Source organism: Bombina bombina, chromosome 11 (genome assembly GCF_027579735.1).
Source record: "Bombina bombina isolate aBomBom1 chromosome 11, aBomBom1.pri, whole genome shotgun sequence".
NCBI classification, from domain to species: domain Eukaryota; kingdom Metazoa; phylum Chordata; class Amphibia; order Anura; family Bombinatoridae; genus Bombina; species Bombina bombina.
Genome location: NC_069509.1, coordinates 163,032,183 through 163,058,961, shown reverse-complemented (window position 1 = coordinate 163,058,961; position 26,779 = coordinate 163,032,183). Strand labels below are relative to the sequence as shown.

General features: G+C 39.9%; 1 protein-coding gene across 1 annotated transcript in view; it reads left to right on the top strand.

Moving 5' to 3' along the window:
* CLEC19A (C-type lectin domain containing 19A) overlaps positions 1–11,746 on the top strand; it is a 65,745-nt gene extending 53,999 nt beyond the window's left edge. Inside the window, exon 5 of the mRNA XM_053695062.1 lies at positions 5,432–11,746. Within this exon, the coding sequence (XP_053551037.1) occupies positions 5,432–5,511 (80 nt within the window). The 3' untranslated portion in view covers positions 5,512–11,746. The remainder of the gene's footprint in view (positions 1–5,431) is intronic.
* The last annotated feature ends 15,033 nt before the right edge of the window (positions 11,747–26,779 follow it).

The window sequence follows — 26,779 nt, the reverse complement described above, 5'->3', positions numbered from 1 at the left end:
GAATTCTTAGCCGTAAGTTTAGTTAAATGTACTACGGCATCTGAAATAAATGAGTTAGCTAACTTAAGGGCTTTAAGCTTGTGTGTAATCTCATCTAATGGAGCTGATTCAAGTGTCTCTTCCAGAGACTCAAACCAAAATGCTGCTGCAGCCGTGACAGGCGCAATGCATGCAAGAGGTTGCAATATAAAACCTTGTTGAACAAACATTTTCTTAAGGTAACCCTCTAACTTTTTATCCATTGGATCTGAAAAGGCACAGCTATCCTCCACCGGGATAGTGGTACGCTTAGCTAAAGTAGAAACTGCTCCCTCCACCTTAGGGACCGTTTGCCATAAGTCCAGTGTGGTGGCGTCTATTGGAAACATCTTTCTAAATATCGGAGGGGGTGAGAACGGCACACCGGGTCTATCCCACTCCTTAGTAACAATTTCAGTAAGTCTCTTAGGTATAGGAAAAACGTCAGTACTCGCCGGTACCGCAAAATATTTATCCAACCAACACATTTTCTCTGGTATTGCAACTGTGTTACAATCATTCAGAGCCGCTAACACCTCCCCTAGTAATACACGGAGGTTTTCCAGCTTAAATTAAAAATTTGAAATATCTGAATCCAGTTTGTTTGGATCAGAACCGTCACCCGCAGAATGAAGCTCTCCGTCCTCATGTTCTGCAAATTGTGACGCAGTGTCTGACATGGCCCTAATATTATCAGCGCACTCTGTTCTCACCCCAGAGTGATCACGCTTACCTCTTAGTTCTGGTAATTTAGCCAAAACTTCAGTCATAACAGTAGCCATATCCTGTAATGTGATTTGTAATGGCCGCCCAGATGTACTCGGCGCTACAATATCACGCACCTCCCGAGCGGGAGATGCAGGTACTGACACGTGAGGCGAGTTAGTCGGCATAACTCTCCCCTCGTTGTTTGGTGAAATATGTTCAATTTGTACAGATTGACTTTTATTTAAAGTAGCATCAATACAGTTAGTACATAAATTTCTATTGGGCTCCACTTTGGCTTTAGCACATATAGCACAGATATCTTCCTCTGAATCAGACATGTTTAACACACTAGCAAATAAACTAGCAACTTGGAAATACTTTTCAAGTAATTTACTATAATATGAAAACGTACTGTGCCTATAAGAAGCACAGAAAAAGTTATGACAGTTGAAAATTAATAAACTGAAAAGTTATAGCATCAAATCTTTGTAAAAAACACAATTTTAGCAAAGGATTGCTCCCATTAGCAAAGGATAACTAACCCTGATAGCAGAAAAAAAAAAAAAAAAAAAAAATACAGAAATAAACGTTTTTTTATCACAGTCAACTACAATCTCACAGCTCTGCTGTGAGTGATTACCTCCCTCAAAACAAGTTTTGAAGACCCCTGAGTTCTGTAGAGATGAACCGGATCATGCAGGGAAGACAATAAACTTCTGACTGAATTTTTTGATGCGTAGCAAAAGCGCCAAAAAAGGCCCCTCCCCCTCACACATAACAGTGAGAGAGATCAGTAAACTGTCATAAATTAAATAAAACGACTGCCAAGTGGAAAAAAATAGTGCCCAAAACATTTTTTCACCCAGTACCTCAGAAAATTAAATGATTTTACATGCCAGCAAAAAACGTTTAACATTAATAAATTGAGTGTTATTAAAAAGCCTGTTGCTAGTCCCTGCAAATTAGGCTAAATTTTTATGCATACAGTATAATTCCAGTGAAGTGCCATTCCCCAGAATACTGAAGTGTAAAATATACATACATGACAGCCTGATACCAGTTGCTGCTACTGCATTTAAGGCTGAGTTTACATTATATCGGTATGGCAGAATTTTCTCATCAATTCCATTGTCAGAAAATAATAAGCTGCTACATACCTCTTTGCAGATTAATCTGCCCGCTGTCCCCTGATCTGAAGTTTACCTCTCCTCAGATGGCCGAGAAACAGCAATATGATCTTAACTACTCCGGCTAAAATCATAGAAAAACTCAGGTAGATTCTTCTTCAAATTCTACCAGAGAAGGAATAACACACTCCGGTGCTATTATAAAATAACAAACTTTTGATTGAAGGTATGAAACTAAGTATAATCACCACAGTCCTCTCACACATCCTATCTATTCGTTGGGTGCAAGAGAATGACTGGTAATGGCAGTTAGGGGAGGAGCTATATAGCAGCTCTGCTGGGTGAATCCTCTTGCACTTCCTGTTGGGGAGGAGTTAATATCCCATAAGTAATGGATGATCCGTGGACTGGATACACTTAACAAGAGAAATAAAAATTTACAAACATTTCCAAAATATTACAATAATTTTAAGCTACTTATACCTAATCTAAGCCCCCTAATAAAATAACAAAGCCCCCCAAAATAAAAAAAATGCCCTACCCTATTCTACATTAAAAAGTTAACAGCTCTATTACCTTACCAGGCCTTAAAAGGGCCTTTTTGCGGGGCATGCCCCCAAAAAAACAGCTCTTTTGCCTGTAAAATAAAAATACAGCCCCCCCAACATTAAAACCCACCACCCACACACCCCTACTCTAAACCAAACCCCCCTTAAATAAACCTAGCACTACCCCCCTGAAGATCATCCTACCTTTAGCCGTCTTCAGCCAGCCGACCACCGATGGAACAGAAGAGGACATCCACAGCGGCCGAATTCATCATCCAAGGGGCGCTGGAGAAGTCTTCCATCCGATTGAAGTCATCATCCAAGGGGCGCTGAAGAAGTCTTCCATCTGATTGAAGTCATCATCCAGGCAGCGTCTTCAATCTTCATCCATGCGGAGCCATCTTCAGACGAGCCGACGCGGAGTCATCATCTTCTACCTACAGACTAACGACGAATGACGGTTCCTTTAAGTGACGTCATCCAAGATGACATCCCTCAAATTATGATCTGCTGATAGGATTCTATCAGCCAATCGGAATTAAGGTAGGAAAGATCTGATTGGCTGATTTAATCAGCCAATCAGATTGAAGTTCAATCCGATTGGCTGATCCAATCAGATTGAGCTTGCTTTCTATTGGCTGTTCCGATCTACCCACTTGACCCCTACAAAAGCTATCCTGTACACCGACTATGTTTACAGCGCTGCGGAATCTGTTGGCGCTCTACAAATACCTGATGATGATAATAATAATAATAATAATAGTTATTTGTAGCTAATTTATTTAATGATAGTGTAGTGTTAGGTTTAATTGTAACTTAGGTTAGTTTTTATTTTACAGGTAAATTTCTCTTTATTTTAACTAGGTATCTATTAAATAGTTAATAACTATTTAATAGCTATTGTACCTAGTTAAAATAAATTGAAAGTTGCCTGTAAAATAAAAATAAATCCTAAAATAGCTACAATATAATTATTATTTAGGGTGTTAGGGTTAGACTTTGGTTTAGGGGTTAATAATTTTATTATAGTGGTGGCGGTGTAGGGGGGGGGCAGGAAAGGGCTTAATAAATGTATTATAGGTTGCGGCGGTATGGGGGGGCAGGATAGGGGTTAATAAATTTATTATAGGTGGCGACGGTGTAGGGGGGGCAGATTAGGGGTTAATAAGTTTAATATAGGTGGCGGCGGGGTCCGGGAGCGGCGGTTTAGGGGTTAAACAATTTATTTAGTTGCGGCGGGGTCCGGGATTGGCAGGAGAGGGGTTAATAAATTTATTATAGGTGGCGGCGGTATAGGGGGGGCAGGATAGGGGTTACTAGGTATAATGTAGGTGGTGGTGGGCTCAGGGAGCGGCAGTTTAGGGGTTAATACATTTATTATAGTTGCGGCGGGGTTTAGGAGCGGCAGTTTAGAGGTTAATAACTTTATTTTGTTGCGGGGTCTCCGGGGTCGCCGGTATAGGGGGTAGAACAGTGTAGTTTAGTGTGGGTGCTTAGTGACAGGCTAGCAATAAAGCTGGGAAAAAGCCGAAGAGCAGCGAGATCAGATGAGTGATAACTATCACAGTCCGCTGCTTATCGCCCCGTACTTGGTGCACGGCTTTTTGACAGCTTTATTGATAACTTTGGCGAGATTATTCAGGTCCGCGGCGGTGATGGTTGGCGAGCTTAGGCGGGCGTATTGGGGCCGGCGATGTCAGGTAAGTAGACACGTTGATAACTAGAGGCCAATGTGTCCATTTTTTGGTCGATATTTATTTTTATATTTTTTGGTCGCCAAACCCAATACTGTTCATGCATCCTATAGGTAGGGTGACCATATTGCCGCTTTAAAACAGGACACTTATGAAAAATACATATGTCAGGGCTGTTTAAAGAAATGTTTTGAATAATGTTCCATATGTATTTTTCATGTGTCCTGTTTAAAAGCGGCAATATGGCCACCCTACCTGTAGGTGAAGTTTCCCATATCCGCTTGGATCTGATAGGATCCTTTTTTATACGGAAATGGTGTTATCATTTGGATTGGGATTGATCTGATGACTAAATGTGTTACTGGGAGCCTTAAAACAGCAGATAAATGTGATCAGAAAGAACGGAATCATCTCCATTATCCTTTAAAAAACAAAAACAAACAGCTGGTGTGGTACTGACAGAGTGAATATTCTCTTTTGTTTTTTCCTTTGCCAGATCCACCTGTTTTATCTGGCAACAGGAATGTGTTATCTTGTTTGAGTTATTTTTAAGTTTACAGTTGTAGCATGAGTGTGTCATTAGTAGAATCTCTGCCAAGGCAAGCAGAGGCTGTAAGCTATTTTTGTTTTGCCATATTTCAGCTAAAGGTTACTTATTTACATTCCAGCTGCATCTTCTGAGACACTGAGAATACACAGAAATATATATCTGCTGAAAAATCCATTCTCAGTATTACTTTCCACATGAATTACTTCTCATTTTGTCCTTATTGTTTGCTGTATTCATCTATAAATTTGTACAAGACTTCTATTTTCATGTCATAATTATGGTAATTAAAAGCTTTTTTTACATGACAAGGTGAGCTTTGTCTTACAGCTCTCTAGATCTGCTGAGAAAAAACAATGCCAGAGTCCTTGTTTTGTTGTATTGTGCACAGGGAAAGCTGTCAGAATGTTTTACTGTAGTCTTAAATTAAATTAACATGCCTGTAGAGGGTGAAAAATATCTGAGTACATTAACTCCTTGTTTGCTGCAATTGTTTTTCAATGGCCACTCCCCCCCCCCCAACCACACACAAACACACACATTTGCCTTATTTGAAGGACTTGTTATTGCAGTATACAAGGCATTAATTTGTCATTTTGTTACCAAAACTAACCATTTGATTAAATATCAACAGTTGATTAAATCTTGTTAACTTGGAATGTAAAGACTATTGTTATATTATATTTGAGTTGGCATTTTGGTGTTACTTGTTAAAACCTCATTTTAGGATTGCATGAATTTGTACATATATTTTTTTTATTGACTTTTGTTCCTGTTTTTTTACCCCAGCCTTGCGCTCCTGGAATGACAATAACTGCCAGCGAGGGTTCCCGTTTGTTTGCAAGATACCTTCCCTGCCACATATGTGACCTACGTATTGTTTGTCATCAGCACTTTCTGTGCATGTAAATGCCATAATATTTTATGTTACAATCTGGTCTTGCATCTAAATGAATGGAGCTATTTGTATGTGCCAAAAAGAACACAGTATATTGTACATGGCTACCTAGACAGGGGTCAAATCCTAAAAAAAATGGGGGAGCTCACCAAGACTTCCACCCCCCTCACAATTAAAATTGGTTTATACACACACACTGTATTTATATGAATATAATCTATACCATTTAGTTAATGAAATTATATCAAATAAAGGGTTGAATGGTTGCCTTTGAGCCTGAGAGTCCTCCTCTGTCACAGACTCTCACCCACTTAAGGTGCAATAGTCCTATTTCTGCTAAGGGGAGCTAAATAACCCCAGAGCAGACCATACAGAAATGTAAGCACCATGTGTTCCACACAGTGCGGGGTGATCACACAGCAGGACCACTGACAGGCTTGCATTTAGAGTATTGTAGGAAGTGTTACTGTCCATTACTAGAGGATCTCACTATCCCTCTAATCAGACTGTTCCAGCTCAGTTCCCATGCGTTCCCACTGGACTTGACCCCTGTATCTAGACCTACAATACAAGGACAGAACTGAAAAACAAAATCTAAATTAATATCACAAAATTTTACTCAAAGAACTTTATCAGAGCATATAACATTCTGACTCTGGATGTCTAAAACACAAATGTATGTTAGCATATTAATTACAGTTTTACATTTTAGTAATTGTCTACACGGTGCTCTATTGCATGTTTGTTAAGAGACTAATTATATGCTCCAATCTTTAGTATTAAATAGTTTGCAGCATATTATATTTTTACCATGTTCTAGGAATATTGTTTTGTCTATCCAGGAATTTCTGTTTAGTACAAGTTTTAAAATGTTTCTATTTATTGAGTTTATCCAAAATGTATATTATAATAATAATAATAATAATAATAATAATAATAATAATAATAAAATACCCTCATCACAAATAAAATTCAAATAAAATACATAATCATAATCCTATAATAATACAAAAGTTTTGTTGAACGTGTATAAAACTATGACAAGGCAAAAAGACTATATAAATAGCATAATTCCATTAGCATATGGTTTATACCGTAGTTGCTTTATTGCTCTTAACAAAAAGGAAGAGCATATGGCAACTATCTAAATAATGGATAAAATATCAACAGGTTTGGACATGTGCAAAATGGTAAACAACGAAAAAAGAAAGTAAAACGAATACAGAAAAATTTCTAAAGGAATTGAGTGTAAAAAGAAACAGAAAAAAAGTTGAAAAAAGTGCAAAATGTATTATAAATAATAATAATAATAATAATAATAATGATAATGGTTCCTCATTGGTGCTTTGATCTACAATTATGTTATAGTAGCAGAATTAACCAATTTCCAGTGTCCAAGGAGCCCAAATAGCTAAATATTTATCCACTCTGGCTTACGATATTACAAGATCCTTCCCATAAATTATTGGAATGTAATTTTTTAAATATGTTCTGAGTTAGAGGCATAGGATTTCCTACATTGAACTAGCTCCAAGACAGATCCAGCTATATAGTTTATTTTGAGATTTAGCCTTATAGATGACTCATTTGGAGTTGATTCGCATTGACCTGGAGTAAGAGAACACTGACATATCCAAGCTTGCAACTGTTGACTGTATTTACAGCAAGCACAACACAAATACTAATGACAGACGTCATTTAGTCACCAAGACAATGCAGGTCTACATGATATAAACAGCAATCTCTGTAATCCATAATACCTGCTTGATCTATCACTTCTCTAGCACTACCACCAAACACCCATGATCCAGTCCTTTTAACCAGCTGAAGATGAGCCCCTTTCTCTGGAACTACAGGCAGTATATGCTTAATGTATCTTGATTAATCACTGTAAGGCTCAGATTCATAACACTCAACTTTTATTGCAATTTGTGTAGAGACAAGAATGACCATTACAGCTCTTAGCACCTACAAACAGTTGCACTTTCTCAAACATACTACCGCTGGGTAAATACATCACTTATATAGAGCTTTTACATTTACCCAGTGGGCAGGCTGCTACTTAAGGGAGGAATATTTACATATGTTGCTATATTCTAAACCATCATAGTCATAATACTTACATTCCAAGTTAACAAGATTTAACAACTGTTGATACTTAATGTTTAATAATCAAATAGTTAGATACTCCTTTCAATTTTGGTGTTCTACTATTAAAGAAAATATGTGCCTTGGAAGAAATACCTTCTATTTATACAACAAAACATATCTCTTTCTTTCTCTACTTATCCTACAACATTCCAAATGTTGTCTATAAACTGTTGTGTCAACAGGAGGTGGAGCAATAAACTGAAAGGAGCATCTAAAAGGTCTGTGCGATTAGATCCTTTCTTGAGGATTTGAATGCGGAAGGCGGCCGATTATGCCCTTCAGCTCGTTTGAGAGCTGGATTTCTTGTGAAGTGCAACACACTAAAATCTAGATTTGCACAGATGCACATCCCTAGTATCTAATCAATTTATTAAATATCAACAGTTGATTAAGTCTTGTTAACTTGGAATGTAAATATTATTGCTACATAATTGATCAGAGTATAGTGTAATATGCAGTAATGTGAATATTCCTCCACAATTAGCAGTAATTAGTCATATCTCTATATAAGTGGCATATTTGCCCAGTGGTAGTATCTTTGAGAAATCCTCATTTATGGGTGTAAAATACATTGGGATGCAATGGTCTTGTATAAACACTACTGGTAGTTCTGGGAGAGGAAACTCATTTTGAGTAAGTTAGAAGTATTTATGGCAGCAAAACATTTTGGTTTCAGTATTCCAGAGACATTTTATATTTGTGTACAGCAGCAGCAGCAAGTATTATACTTCAAAAATGATTTAAACATACACGTGTTTATTATTGCAACCATCAAACTGAAATATAAGTCCTACGAGATGCTGGAATTGTGTATGTTCCCAAGGGATTGCCAAGGGAGATGATCTGTTTTACTCTTTTATACTGTAAATCAGTTAAAGGGACAGTTTACTCAAAAAATTTCTCCCCTTTAATTTGTTCCCAATGATCCACTTTACCTGCTGGAGTGTATTAAATTGTTTACAAGTAGCTCCTTTACCCTTATATTGGCATTTGAAATTGTTAATTTAGCATGTGGTAACCCCACCTATTCTGAAAGTTTGTGGCCGCGCGTACCAGCTATAGATAAGCTTTGTAAACACAGCCAGCAGAAGAAATTACACTCGCAGTGTGATAAAGCAGAGATAAGGTAATAAAATGTTGATTTTCCATTGTTCTCTCAAAGTATTGGTGATTGTTTTAAGGACAGATATAAGATAAAGAAGCAGGTATATGTGCACAATGTGATACAGTAATGAGATCTGATTATACCTACAAGCTCAACCTATTTTATTAGGCTGTGGCTTCAAAACACAAAATCAGAGCTTTAATATACAGAAATAAACCTTAAAAAGCTAATTTTCATACATTTTTTACTCTGCAGTTGGTAAAAAAAGCAATTGTAAACACATTAAGGGAAAAACTATTTTACAGTATACTGTCCCTTTAATTTTATGTTGTGCTTCAGAGAGCGAAAGGTATTACTGGTTCATTTGGTCACACAGCAATGTATAGCGGAGAGAGATAACATTTGGATAACATTAAAATCTCAGTAGAAAAATAGTTAAAAAATATTATAATTTAAATGTCCTAATTAGGATTATGGTCTTATACACAAATGACCCTGGGGCAGCGAGAGTGCAAATGCCCCTTGTCTAGTTCATATGGCTAGTGTCTTGTCCTGGGGAAAGTAACTGAGCCCTCTGTGCAACAAAGAGGGGCATGAACCACTTATTGGAAAGAGGAGAAGCTTCTATATCGATTGCTCACTTAACCCTCAGGTCATCATGTGGTCAATATAAAAATAGCAGTTTTCTTACCCTTTAGACATCAGTGTTACGATAATAAATGAGGTAAAGTCTAAACCTGTGCCTCTTTTATAACCAATAATAAATCCATACACCCATGAGAGCTCTTATTCAAAGGAAGAGAACCTCCACTTGCAAATGAAACTAATTATGTGCCAGGTTTAGCGCAATAGTGGGCACAGAATCTATGTCTGTTTTGTGACATTTAAATTCATATACCCATGAGACCCCCAACGTGGAAGATAAGATACTTCTCTTTCAAATGATCTAGTTGAGGTATCAATAGTGAATATTTAATCCACCGGACATTAAGTTCAGAGAAATCAATTGAATTGGTCAATGTCACAAAGCCAACCTCTGTACCAAATATCAACCAACACCCACCTTATACTTTATTGGTTGAGCAATAGTCTAACCTGCTCTAACATCTGCATTTCAGATAGTGTGGGTTGCGCTAAATCCCTCAAATTATAGACCTCTATGTGATGTCCGCATTAAAAATGTAGGATCTTGCTTGAGCGATAAGACAATGCACTAGTAGTAAAGTTATTCATGTGCTATACTATAATAATGTAAGCTTAACACACCACTTAGGGGTCGATTTATTAAAGGCTTTCGCCAAACTTTGAGCCCCTATGGCTGCAGGTTCTCACAAGAGCACCTGCACGCCATATTTAACCAGCAGTGGTCATCAGACCACTGCTTTGCTAAACTTTTGCCACTTTAGTCTAGTCCTACCGGGGAGATTGACAGCTCCTGCCCATGCGTGATAGGCTGTGCGCGGGCGGGATTGCACTCGAGTGCAAAATAGCGCTTGTGTGCAATTCTGAGTTCCGCCAGGAGAATTCAGCCCACCAGAGGCGAGCTGTGGCAGACAGGGGCACATATGTGCGCCCCTGTCTGCCTCAGCTTGATAAATCGCCCCCTTAACATGAGCGCACTGATAGAGCTCCCCACACTGTCTATTCAAAGTAAAGGGCGTGCTAAAAATGTTTTGCCTGTGTTAAAATGCTCTATTGATTATGCTCCACTTGTCACCTAGCCCCGTATTGGAAAATAATGTTGCATATAAGCTGTGGAAAAAACTGTTGTAAATGTGCAATAAAACAATATATGTATGAAATAGAAATAAAAGATCTTGAACTTGTTTTTGAGTGTCAATTAAGCAGAATGAATACATAGAAAGGCTATATATAGACACACACATATATATGCATATGTATGCAAGTACAATGCATGTATAGATAGATATATAGATAGATAGATAGATAGATAGATAGACAGACACTATCACATTTTTTTTGATACTTGAAGAGCTATAGGACCAAGCATTTAAAAAACAAAACTGTATATTTATAAAGTGATATTTTGCTTATTTTGGTTCAGTGTCTATTCAATTTAACTTAAATATTTGCCATTTTATCATCAACCCTGTAACACCTAGTGGGCTGTGCTAACCCTCATTTGAGAGAGGAGTCTTTCAATTTAGAGGTCTTATGGGCCTATAATTTCATATAAACAAAAAAAGAGGAACTATTTCAGGACCCTACAACATTTATAACCATTCAATTAATTAATACATTGACATTTTTACACATATCAACAGAGTTACCTCATTTAAAAGAGGAAATGCTCCCTTTTTGATTGTTGGGTGTTATGCATGGGGCTAAGTTAGGTTTATTTCACTGCCTATGACTAGGATGAAACTCCAGAAATAAGCCTCTTGGGGGTATTTAATCTCTCTTATCTCTCACTGATGCTCATGGAAGCACAGAAAAAAATATGTTTCATGAGTCTATTTGTTATGCATTAGATATACTAGACATCATTTCAATTCTAATTTATTTTAAGGAAATAAAAAATAAATTTGCACCTCTCTTATGAATCCAGCAGAGATATTGTGCTCTTTGGAAATGTAACAGTTCCTAAACCTTTAATAAAAACTCAACCTCTTGGCTATCATAAAGGGCTGTCTTATCACATATGCAACATTTCACAAATGTTTTTCTTTCTATTTCTAAATATTCACACAGTGTTATATTTTCTCAATAAATAAGCCTACACTATTAAATATTATAGTTACATTTTTACATTCATTCTACTAAACACATTTACTTAAAAATAAATAAAAATAAATAAATTCTCTAATATATACCCCAGAGTATTTTCATCTGTCATATGCGTCTTTGTTATTTATACAGACTGACATATTTTCTGTCAAAAGTTGTATATTTACCTGATAATAACAATTAATAAAGAACAAAATATTAATATGTGTCGTGTTTTTCATTGATTTTAATTAAAAGGACATAAAAGTGCTATGTTAATGTAATTTTATTTAAATCTATTGATCTATCTTCTATCTCTCAATATCTATCTATTATCTATCTATCATCTATCTATCTATCTATCTATCTATCTATCTATCTATCTATCTATCTATCTAATCTATCAATATTCCTGAATCAAGTGCAGTCTTATTAACAAAAAGCCACAGTACTAAGGTGCAGAATATGTATTAAATATCCAAAGAGAGTCTGTACTCGCTGAATTTACAACACACTTACAAAGTTTATTGCATGACTTTTCGGGTAGTCACCCTTTCCAAAGTCAAGATTCTGTATGTCCCTCTCACCTTGTGTATAGCCAATCAAGGTCTAGATTACGAGTGGTGTGCTAACTGTTGCACGCGAGTAATAAGAGGTATATAGCAGCTCTTGTTGGAAGTAGCATGCGTATTGTGTGTTAAAAGTAAACGCGTTCAACTGAGAGCAATTGAATTTAATGTGCATTTGATTAGCACGACTTCCGAGCTTTGGTTAACTGTTTCGCGAGACAAAAAAGTGGCACAAAAAACATCAAAAATACATTGTACAGTAAATTTTTAAATTGCATTAGAAAGTTATAAGGGATAAGATATGAGGTTTCAGGTGTTAGAAAAAAAAGGCATTCTGAGTGTTAATATAGAGATACATACATAGTACACATGTCTAAATATGTATACTGTGTATATATATATATATATATATATATATATATATATATATATATATATATATGTGTGTGTGTGTGTGTATTTATATGTGTGTACTTCTGTATTTATGTATTTATATGTGTATATATGTATTTACAGACATATATACACATAAATACATATGTATAAATATATAGACAAATATATAAGTTCATTGGAGCCCTTTTGCAGTCAAGTACCTGCAAACATGTAAAATTATATTTATGCAATTTTCATATTTAATAAAGTGTTTAATTATGTATTTACTGTAAATATTTCACATTCCAATGTTCTTCACATAGAGAAATATGTTTAAAGTATTTTTAAATAGATTTTCCTATATATATATCTGCATATATATATATATATATACATATAATAATATATATATATATTATCATAGAGCCTCTGATGAAGCGCATGTACGCATGCGTGAAACGCGTCAGGTGTTCATCTGAACCTGCACCTGTTATTTGGCAATCTGGCTGAATAAAGATACCTTTTGCATCAAGTTTCCTGTCTCCGGGTCTCCTATTTTTCCTCCCCCTGGTGGGACATACCTTCTTCTATATATCTATATATATATATATATATATATATATATATATATATATACTACCAGCGGCAAGGCCACACTATTTTAACAAGCCTGCAGGAGGGAGGGTCTAATAGCGCAATCTTGCCACTCACAGCAAGACCCGCGCTATTACAACCAGATGAACCCTTAACGATCAGCGACATACAGGGTATGTCACAGTCAATAAGGGGTTAAAAATAAATAGAACATATTCTGCTATGTGAAGAACATTGGAATGTGAAATATTCATATTTTCATGTCTGGTTAGCACAATTGAGATTATGCTATTGGGTTTGCGTGCAAGTTTGGTGTTTTTTTTCCACTGTTTTTTGCTCCAATAACTTCTATGGGGGAATAGGTTATCACATACGCAATATTGTAAGTTCGCCTTTTTATGCTCGTCGGGTTAGCACACGAGTGAAAACAGTTTACTTTCAACTTGTAATACGAGCGCAACCGACACAATCAAAAAGCTTACTTCTAGCGCAGTTAACCCTTGAGCGGGAGTGTTAAATAACTCTCCACTTGTAATATGGCCCTAAATCATTCCATATATAAAACACTACTGTAATTCCAGTCCTCAAAAAACATTAACAGGACAGATTTTAGGCATTTCCCTAATAATCAGCAAGCAGCTTATTCCCTGTGATGGACTTACCCATGTTCAGTAGTGCATCATAATATGACTCCACTGGCTTGCGCACAATGTTTTCTATATGGCACAAATGAACTAACGCTTTCTAGCTGTGAAAAACTGTCAAATGCATTCAGATAAGAGGCAGCTTTCAAGGGCTTAAAAATGAGCATATGAGTCTCCCTAGGTTTAGCTTTAAACAAAGAATGCCAAGAGAACAAAGCACATTTGATGATAAAAGTAAATTGGAAAGTTGTTTTAAATTGCATGTCCTATCTGAATCATTAAAGTTTAATTTTGACTAGACTGTCCCTTTAATAACAATTAGAATAAAGAAAATATTTTTTTTCTAACTAGGTTAAAAAATATCATTAATATCTAAAGGCAAATCAGAGCTGACTATGTAAGTTTTTCTATAATGTCTGTTGCTTGCAGGCTGACCCTGTTCTAGGGACTCAATTCACTAAAATTAGCGATCACAGGAAGAAATATCACACTGACCCTCACAAGAACAGGCTTGTGTAATGTGTGGTTTTAACTTTGTATTCTGACATCTTACTGTTAACATTAACTTAGATTTATTTTTGCTGTATTTTCAACAAAAATATTAAAGGGACATAGGGGCCGATTTATCAAGCTCTGTATGAAGCTTGATGCCCCTGTTTTCGCGTGAGCCTTCAGACTCTAAAGACCGCTGCTCCATAACTTGTCCGCCTTCTCTAAGGCCACGGACAGAAATCAACCTGTTTGAATACGATCGGGTTGATTGACACCCCCTGCTAGCGGCTGATTGGCCGCGTATCTGCAGGGTTCGGCATCGCACCAGCAGTTCACAAGAACTGCTGGTGCAATAATAAATGCCAACAGCGTATGCTGTCGGCATTTAGCGATGTGCAGCGGACATAATACGCATCATCATATTATGTCTGCTCGCACTATAATAAATCTACCCCATAAACCCAAAATCTTTCTTTCACTATTCAGATAGAGAATACAATTTAACAAACGTTTCCAATTTACTTCTATTATCAAATTTGCTTCATTCTTACGTTATTCTTTGTCGAAGAGATACCTAGGTAGGTGCCTGAAGCACTACATGACAGGAAATAGTGCTGTCATCTAGTGCTCTTGCTAATGTATAACATTGTTGTCCATATAGTGCTGCAGACAACACGTGCACACTCCTGAGCTTACATCTCTGATTTTCAACAAAGGATAACAAGAAAATGAAGAAAATTTGATAATAGTAGATATTGGAAAGTTGTTTAAAATTGTATGCTCTATCTTTATTATCCCTTTAATGCCTCATTTAAATTTGCATTTTTCATTATTTCATTTTCATTAATTATTAATACACTTATGAATGTGTATGTGATGGGTGTTGTGGCGGTTTAGGGGTTAATAGTGTTGTGGGGACTTTGAGATGGGTAATGCAGTGGTTTAGGGGTTAATAGTGTAGTGGGGACTTTGAGATGGGTAATGCAGTGGTTTAGGGGTTAATAGTGTAGTGGGGACTTTGAGATGGGTAATGCAGTGGTTTAGGGGTTACTAGTGTAGTGGGGACTTTGCGATGGGTAATGCGGTGGTTTAGGAGTTAATAGTGTAGTGGGGACTTTGAGATGGGTAATGCAGTGGTTTAGGGGTTAATAGTGTAGTGGGGACTTTGAGATGGGTAATGCGGTGGTTTAGGGGTTAATAGTGTAGTGGGGACTTTGCGATGGGTAATGGGGTGGTTTATGGGTTAATAGTGTAGTGGGGACTTTGCGATGGGTAATGCGGTGGTTTAGGGGTTAATAGTGTAGTGGGTACTTTACAATGGTTAATGCGGTGGTTTAGGGGTTAACAGTGTAGTGGGGACTTTGCGATGGGTAATGCGGTGGTTTAGGGGTTATTAGAGTAGGGGGCTTATGGCAATTCGGGTTAGCGCGGGAGTAGGGTGTTAGGTTTTTTCAAGTTTTTTCTCTTAATTGAAGTCAATAGGAGAGTACATTAGCGCGGTCCCGATATTCTAACTTCTGCTCTTTGCGTGCGTCGGTTAGCTCGCTAGCAATAAATATTTGCTTTCAGCTTGTAATACACAAGCTACCCGACTCGCAAAGAGCAGAGTTAGCGTGCGAGCGGGAGCAATAATTACCACTTCACTCGTAATCTAGCCACCCTTTTGTAGGAACTTCTATAACAAGAGAGAAAACAAATTTCCACCATTTTCTATTTACAAAATTCAAAATATTCAAACAATTGAGCCACTCAGAAACTTATTTTGATTGTAGCCTTGTTTTTATTTCTTATGTTTGTGAAGAAATTATGCCGTGATAAGATAACATTTTACATTTTTTTATTTGTTTTCTGTCTATTGCTTTCCTTTGAGTAGAGTCATTAAATTGTTGTGGAAATCAACGAGAGCACCAAGTACAGGGCCTTATGATCTAAAGCTCTCCACGCCGATGCCCCTCAAAAGCATTTAGAAAGATAAATCTTGAAACATGTTTATGTTGCTGTGTAGTGTTCTTTATGTGAAACAGAGACTTCTACATTACAATGTAAGGTCTAAAAAAACCCAAAGATTTAGTTTGATTTCTCTCCATGCCAGCGAGCTTTGAATATCAGGCCCATGGTCTCTATCACAATTACTCTGTAATTGTAGTGTCAAAATAATCCATAGACAATACGTAAATGAATAAGCGTGGCTGTGTTCCATTATAACTTTAATTGTGGGCCCTGAAATTTGAATTTTATATAGTTTTCACAAAATCTTATTCTTCTTTGTTTTTTGTTTATTGAAGCATCTCATTTGAAAGATGAGTCATTCACTTTAGAGGTCTCATCGGCATATAACTAATTGAAACCAATAAAAAGACACAATTTCAACACCCTTCCACATTTTTTAACATAAACTAGTAAAGCAGATTCATAGATTAACATTTTAAAACTGTCTACATATTATCTAAAGAATTAAGTGATACCTCATTTGAAAGAGGAGATTCTCTCTTTTCCAAAGTTCAGTGTTATGCACCAGGCTTTTTTACTGTCTATGCCCAGGCTAAAACTCAAGATATTAGCCACATTGGGAGCATTAAATCCATCTTATCTCTCACTGATGCTCATGCCTCAAGCCAAATACAGTTCCTTTAATGCCAGCTACATAACCGAATGAGACTACTGATCCAATACATGCTCCTCTGCATGCCAATTATATGACCTTAGATCAAATACAAGCACTTGTGGTTCCCTTTTTCTAATGTATGCATCTAAAATGAGATCAGATGCAGACCTCAGTCCAGATACCTTGACCTTGTCCTTGCAGCCCCAGTTATATCCAAAACAGACATGTTATTGTGTCCCCTTTATAAAGTGAGACGTGAACTCAGGTATATGACTATTCTATCACTAGATATGTGCATGGCGAAAAAATTCGGTTCGGTTCGGATCGATTCGGAATTTTTCGAATTTCAGTTCGGATCGATTCGAATTCGGAAAATTTTGAATCGATTCGGTTCAGATTTGTTTCGGATTCATTCGGATTCAAAGAAAATCGGCTGGTTTCGGTTCGATTCGGTAATTCGGAATTTCGGTAAGTGTTAGGTGGGATTAGACTAGTATTATGTACTGTATATTAGGTGTAACCCATAGCAGAGTGATATAACCTAATATACTGTACAATACTAGTGTAATCCATGGCCATCCGAATTTACCGAATAAATCCGAACTAATTTGGATTTATTCTGTAAATTCGGCAGTATTTTAATTCGGAAATTCGGTTCGATCCGAATCTCCGAATTTGCAGAATTTTCCGAATTTCCGAATCGATCCGAAACGAATTGCACATATCTATCTACCACTCTATATGCTGAAATGAGATTTATGTCCGTAAATTCCCTACATGAAACCCCAGATCAAATGCATTGCCTCTGCAGCAACTTCATGACATCTGCATAACCAAGTGAGACTCCAGATCAGATGTCTAGTCCTTGAAGTACCTTAATGCCAGTTGTATACCCTATTGAGGTATCATATCAGGTGTATTGCCCATTCCAGCTGTATACCCTACTGAGGTATCATATCAGGTGTATTGCCCATTCCAGCTGTATACCCTACTGAGGTATCATATCAGGTGTATTGCCCATTCCATCTGTATACTCTTCAGTCCAACTCTCCACTCAAGTGAGACCTCAAATCCGATGCAAACTTGCAGCCCCTTCACGACAGCTTTACACCCAAGTGATAACCAATCAATGGCTAGCTCACAGTAATGCATTCCTGCTCCTGTGCCTACCTAGGTATGATTTTCAACAAAGGATACCAACAGGAAGAATCAAATATACTAATAGAAGTAAATTTGAACGTTGCTTAAAGGGACACTGAGCCCAAATTTTTTCTTTTGTGGTTCAGATAGAGCATGTAATTTTAAGAAACTTTCTAATTTACTCCTATTATCAAATTGTCTTCATTCTCTTGGTATCTTTATTTGAAAAGCAAGAATGTAAGTTTAGATGCCGGCCCATTTTTGGTGAACAACTTGGGTTGCTCTTGCAGATTTGTGGATAAATTCACCCACCAATAAACACATGCTGTCCAGGGTCTGAACCAACAATTGGCTGGCTCCTTAGCTTAGATGCCTTCTTTTTCAAATAAAGATAGCAAGAGAACGAAGAAAATTTGATAATAGGAGTAATTTAGAAAGTTGCTTAAAATTGCATGCTCTATCTGAATCACAAAAGAAAACATTTGGGTTCAGTGTCCCTTTAAAATTGCACTCTCTATCTGAATCACAGAACTTTAATTTTGTCTTTACCGTCCCTTTAATATTTCTTAGTAAATAGACAGATTTACTTACTTTATGGAATTTCCTTTTACACAATTTAGACAAAACCCCCCCAGTATAACAGTCTTACCATGTGTAAATGAAAAAAAAAAGTTAAACCATATTAAAGGGACATGAAACTCAAAATATTTCTTTCATGATTCAGATAGCGTATACAATTTTAAACGGCATTCCAATTTGCTTATTATATCTAATTGGCTTCATGCTCTTGGTATCTTTTGTTAAAGCAGCAATGCACTTCTGGGAGCTAGCTGGGAACCAAATATAGGATGCATATATTTGCAGCCACTAATCAACAGCTCCTGAGCCCAACGAGGTATCATTTTCAACAAAGGATACCAAGAAAACAAAACAAATTAGATAATAAAAGTAAATTGGAAAGTTCACATGTTCTATCTGAATCATGAAATAAAAAATTGGTTTTATGTCCCTTTAAAGGTACTGACTGTCTAATCAAAATTAAACTTTTATGATTCAGATAGGGCAGGGAATTTTAAACAACTTTGTTCCCTTGGTGGTATTTTTGAAAAGCTAAACCTAGGTAGGCACAAACTGATTTCTAAACCATTGAAAACCGCCTCTTAGCTCAGAGCATTTTGAAAGTTTTTCAAAGTTAGACAGTACTAGTTCATGTGTGTCATATAGATAACACTGTGCTCACTCCCGTGGAGTTATTTAGTGGTCTGCACTGATTGGCTAAACTGGATGTACGTCAAAAGCACTGAGATAAGGGGGCAGTCTGCAGAGGCTTAGATACAAGGTAATCACAGAGGTAAAAAGTATATTAGTATAACAGTGTTGGTTATGCAAAACTGGGGAATGGGTAATAAAGGGATTATCTATCTTTTTAAACAATAAAAATTCTGGTGTAGACTGTCCCTTTAAAGATGAATTAAAAGTGAAATTTAAAATGCACATTAATTTAATACATTTTATTGCTTTATTAACTAACATGTTTCAAATATTATTTGGGTTATGCAGAAATGTATATACAGGTATAGTTTTATATATATATGTGTTAGATGCTGTGTTAGATGCTAATGTATAAAAATGTTATTTCTTCTATACTGAAAAATATTTACATAAAATATTTCCAAACATTTGCAAACTCCAGCAAAAAAAAAGTACTTACTACATAAAGTAAAATGCTCCCATTATGTGATTGAAAGAAAGTAAAATGATAAACATGAATATTCGTGACTATTCTTGAGTTGAGTTAGCATTGGAATACCTCAATACAATTACCTTGAATAGAAATATATCCATAACAGAGACAGCACTTATTTAATCATTGTGCTGTAAACATCAGAATTTTTCAAGAGCTTTTTTTCTGTTTAGAGCCAGGCAGCTCAGTGTTTTTTCAATAAGAAATATCTGCAACCTATTTCTTGGAAAGCACAGCTCCCTAGGGAGTCGTGATTTAGATGGAATTAGTATATAAATGTGCTATACAGTTAAAAGAGATATTCCTCCTGCACGTTATAAATCTATTTATCTATCTATCTATTATCTATCTATTTATTTCTATCTAGCTCTAAAAAATGTAGATTTTTAAAATTATCATAGCTGTAAATGCACACTGCTGATTTATCAAGGCTAACCCTGCTAATCAGCTTTAATGACTGTGGCTAGCCTTGTTGTCTGCAGACTCAAGCCCAGATAGGTTCCTCCAAATTGAGCAAGTGGTGGGTGGAGTTTGCCTTTTTAAAAACAATTACATCAAATAAGGTGTTAATTTATTTTAAAAATCTTTACACTTAGCTGATTTGTTTTTCTATATCAAGACAACAGAAAAGTCTTATAACTATAAGGTGTTTACTGGCCCCATATATGATAATTGCCCCTTTAGTGTGTATTGTGCTGGTAATGCTATGCCAAGCAAAATACTAATGATAATTCTCCTTTTTCACTCAGTTATTTTAGAAGAAGAGCCAGGGCAGGGAGTGTCATGAGATGCAGGACATATGCAGGACACAGCAATAATGGTACAACTCTATTTTATTACAGAGCATAGCAATACACATCCAGACAGGTTGATTGTACTAAACTAACTGCGACACAGACACCGGACCTAAGCCCCGCCCACATGCTAGTGACATCACATCCTGCTATCATCACATCTTCCCCTTTTCAAAGGCAAAGCATACATTCGCATATATTAAATAACAAGGTACACCAACAGGGTATACAACAACATTTTGTTTTAGAACATTATAAAAACAGATAGATTAGAAAACATGAACAAATAAATTACATCCTGACTTGGACATCGGGGTAGACTACCCTAGTCCACAGTGACCATGGGATTATTCTGCCCATACTTCCGGTCACTGTTCTAGCTAAAGTCAGTCCCTGTATCGGGCCGGAAGCCTCACCACTCTTCCGCTTGATGTAACTTTGCATGAACTGTCCTCTGATACAGAAGATGGTGAACAAGAGTCTGCTGGAGGCAAAGATATATCCCCGCTATGATCTTGCTGAGGGGAAGGCACCTCTCTTAGAACAGGGGATCCCACCGGCGGTGGTACTGAGGTATCCGGTTCCAGACTCTCAGGTACAGGCTGAAGATGTCTTCGGTTACGGCGTGTAACCGTCCCTCCCTCTGTAAGGACTGTGTAAGACCTTGGTTCTGGAGAGCGGCCCACTACCGTAGCAGGCGTCTTCCATTTCTTCTCATCATCCAGTTTAATTCTGACACTTTGGCCCGCTTTCAGTTCCTGTAAAGGCCTGACAGAATGTCTCCTGTCGTAGAAGAAACGATAACCCTTTTTGGCCTCTTCATCCCTCCTAAGGACTTCGTCCCGAGGAACAGGGCCAGGCGGCTTGAAGACACCCACTGAGGGTAAAGTGGTGCGAATCTGGCGTCCTAGCATCAGCTGTGCCGGGCTAAACCCGGTGGCTTGAATGGGCGTCGCCCTGTATGACAAGAGGGCTAGGTACGGTTCAGATTGCTTTAGAATGAATTTTGTTGTTTGAACTGCCCTTTCAGCCATTCCGTTGGCCTGCGGATAATGTGGACTTGACGTGGAATGTACAAAATCATATTCCCTGCTGAAAGCACTGAACTCTGTAGAAGCGAACTGCATGCCATTATCACTCACCAGCTCCATTGGAATGCCCCAGCGGGCGAACAAGCTCTTCAGGCGAATGATAACGGCCTGACTTGTGATATCATTCAGGGGTGCTATTTCCAAATACCTGGAATAGTAGTCGATAACAACAAGAAACTTTTTCCCGTGCAGTTCGCACAAATCAGCAGCTATTTTCTGCCACGGCCCCGCAGGCAGCGGAGTAGATATTAAGGGCTCCCTTCTCTGAGTAGGCCGGCGTTCCCGGCAAAAGGCACATTTAGACACGTGATTTGCAATGTCGGAGCTGATCCCAGGCCACCACACAGCTGTAGCTGCTCTTTCTCTGCACTTTGTAATGCCTAAGTGGCCATCGTGAATCCTGTTTAACATCTCCTTCCTCATGCTGACAGGAATTACAATACGGTCTTGGAACAGCACCAACCCCTCCAGCTCCGTGAGCTGCGACCTCTCTGGCTGGTAAGCATTTAAAGACATCCAGGCTGCCCGGCTCTCGGGCCAGCCATCTCTTATGTACCTTATAACTTCTTGCAGATCTGTGTCCAAATATGTCTCTTTCTTTATCTCTTCCAGTTTCCTTGAAGAAATGGACTTAGAGGCCAGAACTGAATCAACATACACTTTTACATCCGACTCTGTGGAGGATTCTTCAGCAGCAGCCAGCGGGAGCCTGGACAGTGTATCTGCCACAACCAGCTGCTTCCCCGGCACATGCACTGCCTGAACATTGAACCTGAGTAGTCTCATTAAAAGTCTCTGGCATCTCAAGGGTGTTTTGTCGATGTCATAAGAATTGATAAGAGGGACTAGCGGTTTGTGGTCAGTTTCCAGACTAAATTTCTCCAAACCCACTAGATAACGCTGAAAGCGCTCACAGGCCCAAACTGCAGCCAGGCACTCTTTCTCAATTTGAGCGTATTTTGACTCCGCAGCCGTCAGTGTGCGGGAACAGTAGGCGATGGGCTGTAGTTTGTTGTCATTCAGCTGCAGGAGTGCAGCCCCCAACCCATAACTGCTTGCATCAGCACTAACCACAGTCTTTTTTGAAGGGTCGTAGAACCCCAGCACTGGGGCAGACCCCAGCAGGGACTTAGCATGCAGGAACGCTTTTTCTTGTGAGGGTCCCCAGACCCAGGCAACATCTTTCTTAAGCAACTCTGTGATAGGGTGCAAAACTGTAGATAAATCTGGAAGAAACTTGCCCACGTAATTTACAAGGCCCAATATCTGTCTCAGCTCATGTACATCAGAAGGGCTTTTCATCTGTTCGATAGCCCGAATTTTCTCGGGGTCCGGCTTGATGCCATCCCCGTTGATGATATGCCCAAAGTAGCATAATTCAGTTTTCCTAAAATGACATTTTCCTTTATTCAGCTTCAGCCCAGACTCTTTGATAGCCTGCAGCACACAACTCAAACGCTGATCATGCTCCTCCACTGTAGACCCATACACTAGAATGTCGTCCATGACGACTGCTGTGCCCACGTGGCCACTCAGGAGAGAACTCATTTCCCTCTGAAAGATCTCAGGAGCGGAGGATATCCCAAAGGGAAGTCTGCAGAAACAGAACCGACCTACCGGAGTGATAAAGGTAGTCAATTTGCGGCACTTTGGATCCAGGGGGATCTGCCAAAAGCCGCTAGAAGCGTCTAATGTGGAAAAGAACTTCGCCCCAGCCAACTTCGGGGCTATATCTTCCAGTGTCGGCAGCACAAATCTCTCCCTCTTCACTGCCTCATTCAACCTTTTCAGGTCCACACAGATGCGCACCTTTCCGTTTTTCTTTGCAACTGGAACAATGGGGGCACACCAATCAGTTGCTTCAACAACCTCTTCAATAACCCCCATAGACTTCATGCGCATGAGCTCTTTCTCCACTTGAGGCATGAGCGGGAACGGAATTCTACGAGGAGTAGAAATACTGTACGGGACTGCGTCACTTTTAAGTGCTATACGGACAGGTTTGCAGCTCAGTAGGCCCAACTCGCCAAACATATCTTCAGAGATCTCATTCACTCTGGCCACGAGGCCCAAGTCACAGGCTGCTTTTCTGCTCAATAAACTGTTAACACACTGACCTCGGATCACATGCACCCACATGGTGAACTTCCTTTGTTTGTACTCACAGCTGGCAAGAAATTTCCCCACACAATCAATGCGGCCACCAGGACTATGAACATTTGTAGTAACCTTCGCCAGCTGGGGCTGTCGAGGCAGTTTCATAAATTCAGCAAAAGACATTACAGTGATATCAGCTCCTGTGTCAATCTTAAAATCAACATTGGCTCCCATTACAGTAAAGGTAACTTTCCAATCTTCCTCTGAGCTTGTCCGTTCCACAACAGACCCCACAAAAGACACTTCCTGACCCTCCTGGTCACTGTCCACCTGCATCTCCTTAATGTATTCAGTTTTACACACCACTTCAAAATGGCCTATTCTGTTACATTTTCTGCATCTTTTATCTCTGGCCGGGCATATAGCACTCTGATCATGAGCCCGGTAGCACCGTGTGCATCGGCCATGTTGCGCCCATCCACTTCTAGGCCTTTCCAGTACTTTAGATCTACTGCTCACACTGTGCCTTTCACTAGTAATTTTCCTAGACTGTTGCACTTCATCCACAATACTCTCAGACCTCAGATCAGCACTTTGCTTTTTCACCAGTTCACTCTGGCGGGCCATCCTAATAGCCCCGTCTAACGTTAAATCAGGCTCTAACTGCAGCTTCAGGGAGACTTCAGCATCTGCAATTCCAATAACTATTCTGTCTCTGATTTGCTCTTCTTTAGCAACACCAAACTCACAGAATTCAGCTAATTCATACAGGCTGCGCACAAATGACTCCACAGATTCTCCCACACGCTGATTACGTTTGTGAAAACAAGCTCTCTCATGAATCACATTTCTTTTGGGCACAAAGTGGGCACTGAGTTTATCCATAACTATATCAAAGTTAACTTCGTCCCCTTCTTGGAAAGTAAAAGCATTGAACACTGGCTCTACATCTTTCCCCATAGAATATAAAAGAGAATTAACTTGTACTTCACCACTCTCCTTGTTCAGTTTGGATGCAATCCTGAAGCGCTGAAACCGCTGACGCCATGTGGGCCAAGCTGCAGGCTGAGAAAAGTCAAAAGGCTCAGGTGGGGTAAACTTTGACATCGTCATCATCAGAAACAGAAGCGTAGTCCAGAACTTCTGACACCATGTCATGAGATGCAGGACATATGCAGGACACAGCAATAATGGTACAACTCTATTTTATTACAGAGCATAGCAATACACATCCAGACAGGTTGATTGTACTAAACTAACTGCGACACAGACACCGGACCTAAGCCCCGCCCACATGCTAGTGACATCACATCCTGCTATCATCACAGGGAGCAAAGAGGAGCAAAAAAACCAGGGAGGGGAGCAAGAAGGAGGAGCCGAGGCACTAGGAAGGGGAGGGAAGATCCAAGACACCAGGGAGGGGAGGAATGAAGAGCACAGGCACAAGGGAGGGGAGCAGGAAAGAGCCAAGGCAATAGGGAGGGGAGGAGGGAAGACCCAAGACACAAGGGAGGGGAGCAGGAAAGAGCCAAGGTACTAGTGAGGGGAGGAGGAATGAGCCAAGACACCAGGGAGGGGAGGAGGGAAGAGCAGAGGCACTAGGGAGGGGAGGAGGGAAGAGCAGAGGCACTAGGGAGGGGAGGAGGTGAGAGCAGAGGCTCTAGGGAGGGAAGGAGGGAAGAGCAGAGGCACTAGGGAGGGGAGCAGGGAAGAGCAGAGGCACTAGGGAGGGGAGGAGGGAAGAGCAGAGGCGCTAGGAAGGGGAGGAGGGAAGAGCAGAGGCACTAGGGAGGGGAGGAGGGAAGAGCAGAGGAACTAGGGAGGGAAGCAGGGAAGAGCAGAGGTACTAGGGAGGGGAGGAGGGAAGAGCAGAGGCACTAGGGAGGGGAGAAGGGAAGAGCAGAGTCACTAGGGAGGGGAGGAGGGAAGAGCAGAGGCACTAGGCAGGGGAGCAGGGAAGAGAAAAGGCACTAGGGAGGGGAGGAGGAAAGAGCAGAGGCACTAGGGAGGGGAGGAGGGAAGAGCAGAGGAACTAGGGAGGGGAGCAGGGAAGAGCAGAGGTACTAGGGAGGGGAGGAGGGAAGAGCAGAGGCACTAGAGAGGGGAGAAGGGAAGAGCAGAGTCACTAGGGAGGGGAGGAGGGAAGAGCAGAGGCACTAGGCAGGGGAGGAAGGAAGAGCAGAGGCACTAGGCAGGGGAGGAGGGAAGAGCTGAGGCAGTAGGGAGGGGAGGAGGGAAGAGCAGAGTCACTAGGGAGGGGAGGAGGGAAGAGCAGAGGAACTAGGGAGGGGAGCAGGGAAGAGCAGAGGTACTAGGGAGGGGAGGAGGGAAGAGCAGAGGCACTAGGGAGGGGAGAAGGGAAGAGCAGAGTCACTAGGGAGGGGAGGAGGGAAGAGCAGAGGCACTAGGCAGGGGAGGAAGGAAGAGCAGAGGCACTAGGCAGGTGAGGAGGGAAGAGCTGAGGCACTAGGGAGGGGAGGATGGAAGAGCAGAGGCACTAGGGAGGAGGGAAGAGCAGAGGCACTAGGGAGGGGAGGAGGGAAGAGCAGAGGCACTAGGGAGGGGAGAAGGGAAGAGCAGAGGCACTAGGGAGGGGAGGAGGGAAGAGCAGAGGCACTAAGCAGGGGAGGAGGGAAGAGCAGAGGCACTAGGGAGGGGAGGAGGGAAGAGCAGAGGCACAAGGGAGGGGAGAAGGGAAGAGCAGAGGCACTAGGAAGGGGAGGAGGGAAGAGCAGAGGCACTAGGGAGGGGAGGAGGGAAGAGCAGAGGCACTAGGTAGGGGAGGGAAGAACAGAGGAACTAGGGAGGGGAGCAGGGAAGAGCAGAGATACTAGGGAGGGGAGGAGGGAAGAGCAGAGGTACTAGGGAGAGGAGGGATGAGCATAAGCACTAGGGAGGAGGGAAGAGCAAAGGTACTAGGGAGGTTGAGGAGGGAAGAGCAGAGACACTAGGGAGAGGAGGAGGGAAGAGCCAATATACCAGGGAGGGGAGGAGAGAAGAGACAAGGCACTAGGGAGGGTAGCAGGGAATAGCCGAGGCACTAGGAAGGGGAGGAGAGGGATCCAAAATAGTGAACCTCTGAGGAAGGGAGGATAAGTTAACCACTGATGA